This window comes from Epinephelus lanceolatus, chromosome 18 (genome assembly GCF_041903045.1).
Source record: "Epinephelus lanceolatus isolate andai-2023 chromosome 18, ASM4190304v1, whole genome shotgun sequence".
Classification (NCBI taxonomy): Eukaryota; Metazoa; Chordata; class Actinopteri; order Perciformes; family Serranidae; genus Epinephelus; species Epinephelus lanceolatus.
Window position 1 is genome coordinate 9,020,988 of NC_135751.1, and position 17,410 is coordinate 9,038,397.

Here is a 17,410-nt window from a genome sequence, read left to right on the forward strand (position 1 = left end):
TTATATTTGACAAACATTTAGACATTTGGTTTAAAAGCAGTTTGTTTAACAAAACCCACGTTGAATTCTACTGAAAACCCAACAATTATGTGTGGTTATTGTTTGTGTGACTGACTTTTAATATTGTACATTATACAACAGTTAGTTCCGGCCCTGCAATCTGATGGGTCGAGAGACAGTAAAACCGTGACGATACTAGAGTACAACATCACGGTTATTTCACTCTGTATGTATCACTCCACCTCACAGCTGACTGCAATCAACAATCAAATCAAAACTGACGGTTAATGTCAGTTAGGTCAGCAGTTGCGTTGTTTTGAATTGAACTATGAATGGTCATCAGAGGAAGATGAGGGAGAGGAGAAGCTGAAACCATCTGAGCACACATCCAGGTTTGTCAGTGTTTCATCAGCGGAGCTCAATGAGAAAAGCAACATACAGTATCTCACATAAGTGAGTACACCCCTCCCATTTTTGCAAATATTTCATTATATCTTTTCATGGGACAACACTATAGAAATGACTAGGGCTGAATGATATATCGTTATTGTATCTATACCGAGATATGAACATGCAAGATATTAATATCCCAAAAGGCAACGATATTGACGATATAATTTCCCCATGAGTTTCCCCAGCTTGACCTGCATGTACAGCTCAGCTAATCACAAACATCCTTTTTACGCTTGCCCTAAATGTACAGCTACGGCCAGCCAATCACAAACCTCATTTCCTGCTTGCCTTGGATCGACAACAAAGCCAGCCAATCACAAACATCCCCTTGAGCGAACGAGACGTGCTGCTGCTAGCAACTTGCTAGTACACACAACACATTTGCGACTAAAAATAGTTTTGTTTGAGCAAATTAAATCATTCAGCACGCTGTGTGAGTACAGATTTCAACCAGCAGCAGACACGAAAGGCGAAACTTACAGGTTGTGGGTTGAACGGGGGTCACAGACGGAATACGGCGGAGCGCTATGGCCGCCGCAAGATAACGTGGTTTACCGGCGTTTCGCCGTACGTGAAGAGCCTGGTGACGCAAGCTCCAGGTGAATAAGTTGGTGTCATGACTGCCCAGTAGTACCGGAACAGCCGAGCCGTAGTGGCACACAGATATGTGACGTGTCAGAGGAGAAACGAGCCGTTGTTGCACCGAAATCTGTGACCGTCGGAATCTGTGACGGCTGTACAGCCATCAGAATATGTGACCTCTGTGTTTCTATCTCTGTGATGATCCCAAATACAAATATATGTGTCCATATTAATGTGAGAGGATGACAGAAGGATTGGAAACAGTTATTTTGAGGTTTAAACTCATTATTATGCAGATTCAGTGAGGTCACATATTCTGATGTGCATCTAGCTCTTTATAGTTGAACTTTGAAATGAAAATACATCTGTCCAAATATTGAGGCAATAACAGAGCACCTGTGTCGATGTTTATTCATTTATTAAACAGTGCATACATTATCACACAAAATGTTGTTATAATAAAAGTAATTTACAACATCTACCTTAAGGCTATTTACTTTCCATTGCCATTGTTGATGGCCACACACACGCAGACAATGTGCAACATCGCCCCCTGCGGTCACAGATTCCGACGGTCACAGATTTCGGTGCAACATTTCCACAAACCTCACCGCACTTTAGGGACTTTACTTATGAAGGGACTGTTCTTTATTTGTCAGGGGAGGAGGGTGGCTGGTTGATTTTTATTTTATTTATTTGTTTATTTTGATCCCCCCTATGTTCATCACTGATTGATGCTGTTTTTGAAGTATGAATAAGTCAATAAGTAATTTATTCCATTGAAATACCATTGATGTATTATAGAAAAGTGATTTATCTTTTTATAAATGACAAAAGGCACATCTGCCTCATTTTGGCTGTGGTATCCTGATACTACTCAGAACCATGATACTTTCACTGGTATCGTACCGTGGGTCCCAATTTTGGTACCGTGACAACACTACCGAGGACTGTGTGAACAGTGCCTTGCATTAAAAGACACGGCAGGGACATCTGGGTCCTCCTGTGTCAAGCCCATCAAGGTTGGATTGCCGATGCATTCAGTAGCATAATGCCATACCAATCGACGTCCAGCAGGCACAAAGACATTACAAATGCTATAACGTACCATATTGCTACACATGATTCCCGTGTATTCAGTCACTAAAGAGGGCTTCCAGAAAATGGTAATTTTTTATAAAGAATGCTTAGTTTTCACTGAACCCATAGTCATATCGTATCGGTATCGAGATATCTGGCATAAATATCGAGATATGAAATTTTCTCCATATCGTTCAGCCCTAGAAATGACACTTTGATATAACTTAAAGTAGTCAGTGTACAGCTTGTATAGTAGTATAGATTTACCTTCCTCTGAAAATTACTCAAAACACAGCCATCAACATCTAAACAGCTGGCAACATAAGTGAGTACACCCCACAGTGAACATGTCCAAATTGTGCCTCAAGTGTCAATATTTTGTGTGCCAACCACTATTATCTAGCACTGCCTTAACCCCTTTGGGCATGTAATTCACCAGAGCTCACAGGTTGCTTCAGGAATCCTCTCCCACTCCTCCATGATGACATCATGGAGCAGATGGATATGAAGACACCTTGCGCTCCTCCACCTCCAGCTTGAGGATGCCCCACAGGTGCACAGGTGAGATAGGGCTGGATACATACTTGGCCAGTCCATCACCTTCACCTTCAGCTTCCTCAGCAAGGCAATTGTCATCTACTAGGTGTGTTTTGGGTTATTATCATGCTGGAAAACTGTACTGCGGCTCAGTTTCTGAAGAGGGGTGATCATGCTCTGCTTGGAATTCATGTTTCACTAAATGAACCAAGCTCCCCAGAGCTGCCAGCACTCATGCAGCCCCAAACCATGATGCTGCCACCACTATACTTGACTGTAGACAAGGGACAGTTGTCTTGGTGCTCTTTCAGCATGTGTGGCACCTTGGTGAAGAGCACCAAGACAACTGTCCCTTGCCTACAGTCAAGTATAGTGGTGGCAGCATCATGGTTTGGGGCTGCATGAGTGCTGCTGTCTCCGGCCTGCGGCCTCGTGCCTATGACCGAATCACAGCCGTGACGATATACGAGTATAACATCACTCCCTCTCGTGTGATATTGCTTAAGTATGTGCGTAATCTATTCTCTCCAGCAGAGGATGTTGAATTCAATAGATCCTGAATAAATAAAGTTTAAGTTACTCACTGAGAAGAATTCACTTGTATTCCTGTCACACTGAAAAAGCATCAGAATTCAAAGGTCCTCAAGAAAAATTACCATTCCTTTAAAAAACTGCCTTTAAACAAAGAATTATTGTACAGAAAATATTTTTGAGTCTATGTTCCTCTGCCTGACACCACTTTCAAATTAGGTTTCTGAGAACATATTCATACTACAAAGTTAATCTTGTTTAGTTAATCTTATTTAGTTAGTGATAAGTTAGTGATAAACACCCAGAGTATCAGTCTGAACTACATGGAGGCCTTTAACTGACCCGTCACAGACCGGATGTTTTCAGTCTCACTTCACTGCAAATGAGTTATGACTTTTCTCCTCAGATGTCTGAACATGTGAGAGCTGAACAGACTGAGGCTTTAACAGCAGATTTACAGTGTGTTCATGTTGACAGCTCAGAGCGTGGTTCATTTGTTTTGTTTATGATGGTGTTACTAACAACTTTTACAAGTTGTTCTTTATGAGTGCAGGTCGGGCATGTTGGCACATGGATAACATTTACAGTAACAAGATCACACAGACCTCACTACACATGGTGGAGGAAGTACCCAGATCCTTTACTCCAGTTTAAGAACTACTACCACTCTGTACAAATACTCTGTTACAAGTAGAAAGTCCTTCACTGAAAATGTTACTTAAGTAAAAGTATGCAAGTATTAATTTTTTTTAATATAGCTTTTATACGTGTTTTAGCCTGAGATTTATATCAGATAGTTAAAAAAAGGAAAATATACACAGATATACATACAGAAAAAAACCCTGTGGCACCCAAAGGTACAATATTTCAGAGCTCCCCCTGAGTATCTCAAATAAAGCTTACTGTGGAGCTCCTGTCTCTCTCAGGGGAGCCTAGCTTCACATAGCTCTCTATATTTCAATCCCTGAAAATGAGATTAATTGTGTCTGACAGGCTGGTAATGTTTCCACTTGTGGTACTTTGGAGTTTTAGTCTTGCTTACTTCATTGTTTTGTTTTAAGTTTTCTAAACTTGTTTCTAAACCCCAAAATTTCTAGTTTGCTTTTGTCCTATTTTGGGATTTAGGTTTACAAAGTCTGCATGAAACCCAGATGAGACCCAGGTGACTGTCAGTCCGCAGCATTCAGATGATAAATCTGTTTGGAAACTGAATGAGTTTGTGTTACAGCAGCCATCCGGTTTCTCTCCCCTCCTCAGACGTGTGACGGCGGCTCGTAGCTTGGGGTCTCTCCTCCCTGACAAAAGAGCAGAGCTCCCACTACCACAGCGATTCACAGGGAATCATTCCAGCTCTGCTCTCCATAGAAACACAAGCAAACACAGAGCCAACAGACTCAAATACTAATTTGTCTCATGGGGACGCAGAAAAGGAGCTCCTTTATGCCCAGTTTGTTTCTCACACACACACACACACACACACACACACAGTGGCATGTCAATAAAGACAAATAATCTCAGTGATGAATGGCCGACCTGCGCAAACACTAACACGCCTTTAATAACCCTGATTTTACCTCAGGTCTGTCTGCACACTTCCTGTCTCTTCACAGAATAAAACTTTCCCTCAATCATAACAGGAGTAACAACAGACTGCAGGTGTGCTGATACACCTGGAGAGGAGGGGCTGCACACTGTAATTAATCCATGGTGCTGAAAACTTGGTGAAATGTAAAACTGTGTGAGCCAGGAGGAAAGTATGTCAGCTATTGTTCAGACGAGGCAAGCTGGATGCCTTTCTGTTTCATTAAACATAACCTCAGGCTCTGTTCTTTTCCTTCGTCTGCTGTGGTTCTGTTCTGAATGTTACCGTTTTACTAGTTCACTTATTCAGAGTGTTGCGCTCTATGTCAACAAGATGCTTGACAGAAGACGCCGAATCCCCCAGAGAGTTTAATGATCAGATGAATAAATTAACTGACAGAGAGCTCAGACGGCCAACGAAGCTGCACAGATTTGTTATTTTAATTTTATGTGCATATGAATCCAGATCTGCATCACACAGTGTTAGTCATGACATAAATACGCCAGATTTCTTTCAGTCAGATAAGAGCAGAAATTGTTTTTGCAATGTTAAGAAACTCTTAAAATGCTCATTCCTGCTATCAGCTGTTTCTTGTTTATCCACCGCCAGTGGCTCGCACGTGCGGCGTCATCAACAGCTCCTCCCACAAGTCATCAACAGCCCCTCCCATTGCGGAAGGCCGCCTCAGTCTGTTTAAACTAAAAAGGTTCCGCCAATATGACTACCCTACAAGGCGTAAAATTGGGCACTTCGGATCAACTCGCCAATCCGGCTCTGTGTGTCTAAATGCTCCCAGCTTGCCTGCAAAATGTCCCAACATTCGCCGAAAATCTGGCAGTGTAAAAGGGGCTATAGATAACTTTTTCTTTGACCCATGTCTGATCTTTCCACCAAAAGTCCAAGAAATCTTGTGGATTTAAATCACATTAATTATGTATACACTGCTCAATAAAAATTAAGGGAACACTTTATCCTCACAGTATAACAACAAGTTCAATTTCATCTGCTTTGGTTCAAATACAAGTAAAAACTGGTGTAAGACAACCCCCTAAAAAAGGGAATGGTTTAATATATTGTTGCCGTTAATACAGACAATTGCTCTCTCCTTATCCTTCCTGACTGATTCTTCTCTAGTTTTGTGTTCTGCTAGTGTTCTTATCACTACTGGTAGCATGAGGCGGTACCTGCAGCCTAATTAGGTTGCACAGGTAGTCCAGCTCCTCCAGGATGGCACATCCATACCTGCGGTCGCAAGAAGGTTTGCTGTGTCTGGAGGAGATACCAGGACACCATCCGTTTTAAGGAGAGCTGGACAGGGCCGTAGAAGGGCATCAACCCAGCAGCAGGCCCAGTATCTGCTCCTTTGTGTGAGGAGAAACAGGAGGAGCACTGCCAGAGCCCTACAAAATGACCTCCAGCAGGCTAATGGTGTGCATGTTTCTGACCTATCTGTAACATCATCCAAAATGAGCAGATTGGTGGTGGGTCAGTGATGGTCTGGGGAGGCATATCCTTGACCTCTGTGTCATAGCCAACAATACCCTGATTGCTGTTAGGTACTGGGATGAAATCCACAGAGTGACTGTCAAAGCTTTTTTGAGCAGTGTATTATGATATAAGATGCAAAACTAACACAAGTATTTAAATAAAACTTAAATATAGCAAGGCCACATGCCAATCTGCCGGTGGCTTTCATTGTCACTGGCAATGCTGTAATTTGGCAGATTTTCAATTGGCTCTAGGGCTGTTGCTCAACCTACAGATTGTACTTTTCGCATGAACCCCACCACAGACAAGACGAGTATAGAAGTGGATGGACAGACAGACCCAAAACCCAATTCTTATGAAACATCATTTTAGTGTACTGTTTGGCTGTAATATGAGAATCTGAGAACAGGAATTTGGTGCCATACTGTTTCCTATATTGTAAAATAGAGGCTGAAAAAACTGGTCAAGGTAAAACTAAGCAGTTCTGATCAAATATGGACCAAGATACTGTAACTGTGTTGCTGATTTCTCTTCTCAAATGTTTTGAGAAATATGTTTCAGCTTGCCATTTAACTGTAAAACAAGTTCTTTTGTTACCAGCTGGCAGTAGTATTGTGTCCTGTATCAAAACAACCAACATTACATCAGTCACCAATGGAAGCCTTTTTTGGTCCAGTGTGGCACAGTGCATTCTGGTAGTTGTAGGTTTTCCACCTTTTGAGCAAAAGCCCTTTTCCTTTGTTTCCTCACGTCATGTAATGTCAATTTTAAATGTATTTGTGTCTTTCTTTGCATAGACAGCATACTTTTATGAGAATACCACCTTGCCAGCAGTGTAATACTTTTTTTATATCATTTAAATATCTTAAATTATAATTAAAGATAATATGGTTATGTCCCCTACTTCAATAATTAGTAAATAATAACAAACTAACACTCTAAACTAAGGTGGTGAACATGTCAAACATTATAAATATAGAAAGCTGTGATTTATATTTCATGTTTGACAGGAAACAGACGTTTTAACTTTTGTTCATCACTTTTATTTTATTTACAAACTTTGTTTTAATAATGTCAAAAGCTGTTATTATAGTAGGTTATTATCCAAGTAATTAATTAATTAATGACTGATTTTGCCTGTGAACTTTTCTGACTGGGATTTGCTCAATGCTGAAACTATTAGTCCATTAATTTATTAACAGCGATTCTAAAAGATGAATTATTTAGTCATTCTAAGGTTAAGTGAAAACATGTCAGACATTCTCTGGCCACAGCCCAACATCCACTTCAACTGTAAACTGGTGAAAATGACCCTTTAATCCAAACAGATGTTAACAGAATAATTTTTCAGTGGAGTCACACAAACTCCTGATGGTCTGACAGCAGCGACACAACAGAAACACCTGCACAAAAAATAAAACTGACCCGTGAGAACAGGGTCTCTGTCTGCTGACTGACTGTGTACAAACATGATCCGACGTGCTGGGTGAACACTGGAGGATTGTGGGAAGTTAGTGCATTGTGGATGTTGTTTTTAGATGCAGCGGCATGATTACTGCAGCGAGGTGGAGCTCCATCGCCCGGCGAGCCGCCAGCAGCTCTGATGAATAATGAAAAACTCTTTTCCAACGTCCCTGTGGAAGCTATTAGCCCCAACACACACAGACACACACACACACTCAAAGATTCAGACATGCTAATGTTGCTGCAACATTGCAACAACTTTCCCATTTAAACAGAAAGTGTCTCGTCACTACAACCTCCTGCGTCCAAATGTCCCCACAGAATAAAGCGCAGGATCAAAGCTCCTCATTTTTACATGTTGTAAGCATCAATACTGTTGAATTTGCCAACTAACAAAATTCAGCTCCTGAAGTCCCCCTCCACTCAGAAATGTGTTTTTCTACTGTTTATGTCTGCTCTTGACTACACTGACTTGTACCTCCGCAAAGTTTGTCACTAGCGGTGTTTTCACATTCCTCTACTGAAGGGCGTGAGGTCTGTGCACTTCACTAAAATCTGAGATTCAAATGAACACAGTTGACAAAAAGTCAACGTTCGTAAAATAATAAAATAACTGTTGTTGACTTCAGCAATTTTTTTATCCATGTAATAATTTCCTACAAATCCTCAATTGTTTAGTGTAAAAAACAATTAGTTATATGTCTAACATCGACTCTCATGTAGAAGTCAAACTACAGTTTTCACAGTGTTGTTTATGTTCCCCCTGACGGAGAAGTGACCCCCTGTAGAAGAACTAATGGGCCTAATTGACTCTGTCTCAACCTATCAGCTCTGTGAACTCTTTCCTGACTCATTTCTCACATGCCTCGGCTGTCAACACTGCATTAAGTCATCCAGGCTCTTTAGAAACACCCAGTCTTGGTCCGGCCCTCTGCTCCCTGACCTTTGACCTCTCTGGCTCCCCTTTGACCCTCTGAGGGGCTAAACAAAGGAGGCCAACACTTGACGATGTCTCAGGACTGATGTTTCTCTAACTCTGGTGTTTTACGGCACTCTCAGACTCCCAGCTCGTCATCTCTCTTTGAGCTTTTGTTACGACGACGGTGTTGACTTAAAGCTGAAAAGGCTGCGACAGTTGTTTTAACAGGAGGACATTAAATCACAGACTCATGAGCACTGGGATGAACTCAGACAGGAGACTATTTCTGCTTGTGAAATACATACACTATGGATCAAGCCAATCACCAGAAAAAAAATACTGGCATAGTACATTTCTGCAATCCAGGGACACATTACATTTGTACATGAATATGTGGCGGATACGCTGAAACTATACGTTGAAAAGTTTACATTTCAACAAAGCTGTGGTTAACGTGTGGTTGGGTTTAGGCACAAACACCACTTGGATATGGTTAGGAAGAGAAAAGATCATATTTTGGCTTAAAATATCCCATTTTGGGGCACAATCCCACCTGGAAACGCAGCGATGTCTCTGTAAAAAAACAACTGCTCTTCGTGGCACCATCCCTGTTGCAGAAACAGCGATGGGTCACAAAAGTCACTACGTTTGTTGCCCAAAAAGCTGCTGTAAAACTGCAATGGGTTGCTAAATCACGACCAGTGTTGTTGTTTGTTGGTCTCGAACAGTTGTCCGCACTGGTCCACAGCTTGGAAGCCATCTCTCCTAGGTCACACACCATCCCCTCCACCTCCTGATTACAAAGTCAGCTCATATACTGTACAATAACACTTAAGAAACGCTGATATGATAAGTATGACACATGCAAATGTAATGTATTCATGGTTTTGCAGAAAGGTACAATGCTAACAAAGCTGTATATATGGATGTTAACTATATTTTGTTTAGGAACTATCCTTTTACAGCTTTTTGTATTAAAACAACTTAAACATCTGCTGTTTTCTACCCTTTTTTTTTTTTTAACTGTCAACAAATTCCAGTAAAGGACCAAAAACATGCTCGTTGGTCTCTTAATGTTGTCTGATTTGCTTTCTGTGGCTCTCAGCTCTAAACCAAATGGTTCTATCCACTGGTGCCGACAATGAAAATATATAAATATATAGTTTCATGTTTAAAAAAGTAAATTCCAAAGAGAGCTGGTCATTGTAGTTTTTATCAAACAAACAAGAGGAAATAGTACACTTATGGTGACTATTTTCAGTGGTGGATTAACACATTTGTTGCTTTACTGAGTATTTGTGGCAGCATGATGGTGTGTGTGGGATTGAGTCAAAATAAACTACAGTGTGTGTGTGCTCATTGTAATAAAGGAACATGTTAGTTAGTGCAACAGTGTGGCTCTTTTATGTGTTTTTAAGTTTTTTGAGCAACAATGGAGCTCTGTGGCACAGAGGAGGAAAATGTATCAGGCTTTGATCCACACACAATACTTTTTAGTAGATACAATCTGTGTCGATTTGAGTCTGAATTTGAGATAACGGGTCTGCTGAGTTTAAGGCAGCAGGATTAAATTGTGCATTTTCTGTAGTAAAGGATAAAAAAATGTAAGAAAGTATTGTTTTATCACTTCATTTGTCTGACCGCTGTAGTTACTTTACAAATTAAGATTTTAAATAGAAAACATGTGATAAATTTGGCCACGGTAGTTCTCCTACAGACTTGGCACACAGGAGACGTTTCAGTTCTGCAACCTCACTGCTAGATGCCACCAAAACCTACAGGCCGGCCCTTTAAAATATGCTCCACCTCCACCAACTTTAAGACTAAAATGTTGCTTACTCTTTAAGTTTACTTAGTTACTACAGAGCTAAATGCTAACAGGTATAATGTTTACCATGTTCAGCATCTTAGTTTAGCGTGTTCGCATGTTAGCTAGTTAGCAGTAAGTACAAAGTACAGCTGAGGCTGATGGAAATGTCATTATTCTGCACGTATTTGGACAAACTGAAATTTTGACCTGATGGTGGCATGAGAGGGAAAGTTAGATGATCACCAAAATTGCCAGGATTCATCCTCTGGTGACCATTAAAGTCTGAACCTCATTTCATCAAATTACATATGATACTTGTTGAGATTCAGTCTGGACCCAAGTGGTGGATCATGGAACTCTGCTGTATGCAGCCAATTTAAAATAAAATAAAATAAAACAAAATATATCCGAGGTATAAGCAAAACATGCAGCCGTTGTCTATAAAGACAATTCACCTCAGAGTCAGGACAGAGCGGTTTGAGAGGAAGCAGCAGGAGAATAATAAAAACTTTAAACAAAAAGAAATATTGATGAGGAGGGACCAAACTTTCTTCATCTATTTTTTTCCTTCCAGGCTAACAAGCTCCGAGGGGGGAATTTAACCAGTCAGCATTTCAGCAGACTGCGGCAGAGGCTCAGGGTTCAAACACAGAGGGTGAGATGATGTTTTGACACCAGACACAACTACACTGAATGTGCTGAGTCAGGTCTGACTTCAGCCTCGTAGTTTCCAGCTCTGCAGAGTGGAAACACTTTTATAGATGCAGAGGGAGCAGTGTAATGACCTGACACACAGAGCAGCAATGTGTCCAGAATATGTATTTTTATAGAGTTGACTTCATCACTTACCCGTCTGAATCCTGGTAGTTCACATTCAGTCTCTTAGTGGAGCCCAGCAACTCTGAAAAACACGAAACAATACAGAATATTACTATCAGTGCATCGTGATACTTAATACACTTAGCATGTATGAAAATATATGTGGATCTGATACCAGCAAGCCTTCCAAAACCTCCTTACAGGGGATGAAACCATCCATCACAGCACAGGAGTGGATGCACACTACTGTTAAAAAGTTTGTAATCTCCTGCAACTAAAGCTTGATTGGGTCCAGTCAGATGTCTGAGAAGACTACTCTGTATGTTTGAATAGTCTTTGATTAACTAACTCAATATTTAGAGCCCTGTTGCACCATTGTGGTTCAATAATGATCGAGGGTCACATCGAGGGTCACGTACGCTTTTCTGGACTGGAAAACATATTCAAAATCCAAGATCCAACAGTATTGGTGTCTGAATTATTTTCATCTCTGTTAAAATACACATTATTAAAGGAAAGAAGAAAAGCATCAGGATAACAGCTGATTCAACACTTTCAACAGCAGTGTAAGTAACATCTACCATTAATGGAAGGGCAGTCTGTAGTTGGGTTTCCATCAAATGCAGCACAAATTCTAACCGCACTTTCAAAAAATCATCCAAAGAAATTTAAGAATGTATGTGCTTTTCTGTCCACAACTGTTGTGCAGATATTAGGAACTGGTTCACTGATATGAGTAGAAGGGGCTCTAATTCTACAAGTCTGCAGAAGAAAAGGGTGAAACAAGATGACGTAATTAAATGAGCACCAGACAAAGCTCAAACAAAGAAAAAATGACATGTATGATAACAAAGAGCACACTGGATAATGGATAATAGATGATTTTGAACAACTAATATGACAGCTCTATGGTCGCAGAGGACTTCTGGTAACAGCCCTATGTGCATACATAAGCTGTTAAAAACCTCCAGAGACAACAAAGAGAGCCCTTGTAGTGGCCTATGCGATGATGGTACGTCGTGACTGTACGTCATCATTTATTAGCTGAATCTGTTGAATCTACACTTATTCGTGTTACTTGTTTTATCAATACACCTATTCCCAAAGATTTTTTTGAATTTTTCAGTGTATCCACTCAGGTTTCTTTTTTTATGTGCAAACTGAAAATGCGTATAAAAACAGGTGGATGGAAACACACTTTGTGATGGCTTATGAATAAGTGAGAAGTGTTCAAATGTGATTGGATTAGCGAGCAGACACCCTGCAGTTCCCTCAGCCTCCTGAACTATCTCTTTCCACTTGTATCACTTGGGGGAATCCAGTCAGCATCAGAGAGGAGATATGTGGATGTTTCCTGCAGAGGGTTTATCCTCCTGTCTCTCTTTGCTGGACCTCCTAAGGACGCTTCATTAGCCTCTGACCCAGGTTTGACTTCTTCGGCTGGGTCAGAGGACGATGCGCTGCTGAGATCTTGAAGAATAAAACTCTTTGATGTAGTGCCAGACAAAGACTCCCTGCTTCTTCCACCACAGACTCCCAGTTTGGACAAAGTTTCCAACCTCATCGAGTGAGATGTCCAGCAGTTCTTCCTTCTCTCTGCAGCCTCTTTCTGACTCCCTCTCACTGGAATGTGGTGGTATTCAGGCTCTTAAACTGGTCAGGCTCTCTGACAGTCCGTGCTCTGTTTGGTACAGTGGTGGCCCGGCCTGTGTCTAATCAGCATGTCATTATAATGCCACGGTCACTGACTGTGCTGGAAGTCAGAGAGCTGCATTCACAGTGAAGGCTGCTGCTTCTGAATCATCACACAATCACAGTTCTGTGCAAAGTCACAACTACAGTCGTCATGTAAACCAGTTTAACAATACCTAACCCAGTTACTGTCCGGCTTCTGCAGTAACCTGATTTCTCTCATCAACATTCAGGGGTCAGAGGAAGCTGCTTTGGCATGGATGGATTTCTGATGGAGAAACTTGTGACAAAGAACACGTACACTGGTTTCTAACAAGGTGTTTACGTGTGAGCATGTGCGTGACTTCAGAAAGGTTTCACATTGGCAGCAGTGCAGCAGGACAAAGAAAACATTAGCTGTGAGGGTTCAAGTATTCGTGCTGAACCGTCACGGTACAGGGCCAAGCTCTGGTGCACGTAGCCTCATGCAGAAAACACGTAATGAGTTCACAAGCTCGTGTTATGCCTAGAAACTTAACCGAGATGGAAGACTCACCAACAGGTTCACAGTCAACTACAAGAGATAGGGTTGTGATGGTGTGTTGGCGTTGCTCCATTGTTGTAGTGTACATATATGAAAACACATCCAACATGCTAACGCACATATATCAACATCATCCGGATGTGCCCACCATCAAGACAGGGAAAAAGCAGGGTTACTCTCACATTAATTGATTTGTGGCAGCCTATGATTGAGACACATCCAAACTTAAGGTACAAAAACAAAGCAAAAATAGAACAAAACTCGATACAGACTTCGCTGGTGATTACTAAACTAACTTCATCCTGCTGTCACAATCATGCAATAATCATGCTCTAACTTTTGGAACTTCAACAAGTAAGATGTTGTCCGTGATACAGTGAGCTGTGGTCTGGTGGTCACACTGAACACAAAAATAATGTGTTTTATTTCTGTGTCTTCACACTTTTAAGAGTTATGAAGAAGAGAAGGAGAGAGATTTTACAGACATGTCTTGATTTTTCTCAGTCACCTGCTCTCTTGAGTGTAAACACAGTGACTGAAGTTTACCATCGGGGGTCATGGGAGGTCAGAGGTCAGACAGCAGGGGATGATGGGAAAGAGATCCAAGACCCTGGATCCACCCACAGCCTGGAGACCAGCAGTCAGCAGCACTAACCTCCTCTGATCAGCAGTCAACATCTCTGCCCCCACCCCTCTAATATAAACCTCCAACGCCACGACTCCTCACTCGTGATGGACGGACCGATTCTCTTCACAGTATTGTTTCCTTCAAGTTTCTACATGTAACTGTAATGAACCTTTTGAGTGTTGATACTTTTAGCAAACTATGGTGTCAGTTTCTCCCTGATGCTGCGTTATAGTACATGCAAATTAGATTAAAAATTAGTTCACAGTGGCACACCTGATCCATTTCCTTTGCTCTTTGTTATCAATATGTTATTTAAAAGTTCAGAGCAATAAAATACAACACATCTCATCTGTAGCATCCATGTTGTTTCCACATTACAACCTAAAACTCATGAATGCAACAAACTCGGAAGAATGATCATCTAAAGAGCAGGTGAATGCACCACTGGCCTTGGCTGGCGGAGGTCACAACTCAAGTCCAATTCACATGTCTCTCATTCACTTACTGTAACAGGCAGCGTGAGCAGTACCCTACAGCACATGGGAAAGTGGGAAAAGTTGGGGATTCATAAGCCCTTGGACATTTGGCAGGCTGACCTGGTTCATACCAGACACTAAAAAAAGTTGTTCAAAAAGATTGGTTCATTCATTTTCACCCATCACCCATACCCCTCAGCTCCCGACAACAGAGCTTTTGAAGTATTAAGATCTCGGGGAAACACAGCAGGGTATCCCTCTGGGGGTAGGAGCGCTGCTTTGATAATGACCTGGATTTTATAATTAATGGGAATAAATCAGCACAAAAATTTAAAGTCAGACACAAACTGAACTTACAGGCAGCGAGAAAGAGACATGAAAACTGTCTCTTCACACCATAAAACTCTTCATTTCATAACAAGCTCCACTGGAAGACTGTAAGGACAACAACAACAGAGATTTCCTGTCTCCTTACCTGCAAAAAAACAAAACACTGGGTAGAGTTTAGGAGAGAGAGGGCTGCTAGGAAGGGTTCATCATTTCATATTTTATAAATAGATTGTGTTTGCCATCAAAGACCGCCTTAAGATTTGTTGATGATTTGTTGGGGATCAGTTTGGATCATCCATCATTCAAAATATGCATTAAAAATGTATTATTAGCATATGTTTCCAAATCATTCGCTGGTACTTGGTATGGTAAGATCTTTTATAGCTTTGTGCTGCATGGCTGATATGTTTGGCATGGGATAACTATGTCTTTTAACATTTATTCTATTTTATTCAATCCATATACTTCATTTACTGGAAATACAGGAAAGGAAAGTGACCACATAAAAGTGTTGTATGAACCTGCAGGCAGCAGGTAATGTCAGAAAATTAAAACTCATGCTGGATATGTTCCATACAAAATGAAGAAAAGGGATTTTTCCCACAGCTCGACCGATTTACCCGGTGTGGACATGATCGTTATTACCTGTTACATGGTGGGTCAATGAAAGCGTACAAGAGTCTAGTGGATTATAACTACTTTGTGTGTTTTTTGGTCCATGACTGACATGACGGCCATCTTGTTTTTGGCCGGGTGAGTAAAATGTGCTTGAGTGTAACTGTCTTTATATTTCAACTCTGTACATGGATGCACAGATGTCAGGCTAACATTTCCAGGACATGTTAGCTAACTTTAGCAACTATTTTCTGCCTACTAGGTAAACCATTCACAGAGGTCTGGTGAAACGCTGTTAAAAATAGGGGTTCTGGCTAAAAACACAGAGAAGTTGCCATAGCACATTGTAATTGCATCCACCTCAAGGCATATTTAACACAACACTATAACATTTGCCTGAAGATGGAGGTTGTGGATCCACATCTGTCCCTGATTCTAAGTGAGTTTGTTATTTTACCTCTTCCCTTCATGTCCTATTATTTCAGGGCTTACAGTGGCCCTTGTTTTTTCTTGATTTGATCTATTGAAACAGCCGTAAACTGCGCAAATCATAGACACTTGTGCAGCGTTGGTAGTCTTGGCCTCCAGTTGCCTGCACTCCATCTGGACAGCGCACTGATGTATGACGTCATATGAAAAGAAGCTATTGGGAAAGATGTTCAAGATGACACTGAGAGTACCCAGGAAAATGTTCTGAGTACAGATCAAATCACAATGCTTGTTTATAATAACTTCCGTATAGAAACCCCCATGTCACGTACATAAAATCAAACAGTGCTGAGTAAACACTGCCTCAATTAATCTGTTTTAAGCCACCTGAAAAGGCCCACTGAAAAACAAAATCCGTTTAAGAGTACAAAATAAACTTAGAATATTTCCATTGCTGTATCTTGCCATCAGACAGCCCTTCCCAGTGGTGAGGCTGTTTTGAAGCCACCATACTCCTTTGATAAAAACACCAATATTAGTTTGCAGAACACAGGAGTTGCACCTCTACTACTGCCTCTATCAGTTAGCCTGTAAGATTAAGCAGAGAAAATAGGCATGCACAATACTGGATTTTTCTGCCAATATCCAACATGCCGATGTGTAACAACTCATTTGACCAATTACCGATATCCATATCAATATGTCCACTTTTTTTTCCACCTAACTTTAGTGATCATCAAGTCTCCTCTGTAGTGAAATTAACATCATATTATGCATGCATACTCTTATCATGCTGGTGGGCCATCATGATAAGAGTATGCATGCATACTCTTATCATGATGGCCCACTAGCAGATGGAGACATGAAATATAATACTTTTCAATGTATGTAATTTTATTCATTATGCTAAATAAGAAAAAGCATGTTGGCTGATGCCGATGACATGCCAATATTAACAGCATGTTGGCTGATTCCGCTATTTCATTTTAAAGCAGATATCGGCCAATACCAATGATGTGCCGATATTATCGTGCATCCCTAGGATGCGGCCCCATCCACAGCAGTATATGCTCAGCCTCTGTGACAGTAGATCTTGTTCATCAAAGATGCTAGCAAAGCAACACAGTAAATATAATAAGCACTGCAAAAATGTCAGATAGGTCGTACCACAGTGTTTAACTATATATAATTTTAAAAGGACCAATTTCAAAAATTGTTGTCTCCATTTCGTCACTCAGACACAAAAACATGGAAAATACATTCCAGGTTCAAAAATACTAAAGTTTCCCTTTAAAGAGCTGAAAACATTAGATGTGTATGACATGATGAGAGGACTGTAACCTTCCTCACATTAATACATCACACAAACAGAAATGTCATATTTCCATCATGTTTTCTTTCACACAGTTTTCCATTGTTGGAGCTTTGACTGGAGCTCTTTTAATGATGTCA

The 17,410-nt window shown here is 40.9% G+C and overlaps 1 protein-coding gene across 12 annotated transcripts in view; it reads right to left on the bottom strand.

Moving 5' to 3' along the window:
- Positions 1-17,410, bottom strand: part of caskin2b (CASK interacting protein 2b) — an 87,950-nt gene that overhangs the window by 38,697 nt on the left and 31,843 nt on the right. For all 12 annotated transcript variants that reach the window (XM_033644766.2, XM_033644765.2, XM_033644759.2 and 9 more), the window contains exon 3: positions 11,296-11,347. In XM_033644766.2, the coding sequence (XP_033500657.1) occupies positions 11,296-11,347 (52 nt within the window). The remainder of the gene's footprint in view (positions 1-11,295; positions 11,348-17,410) is intronic.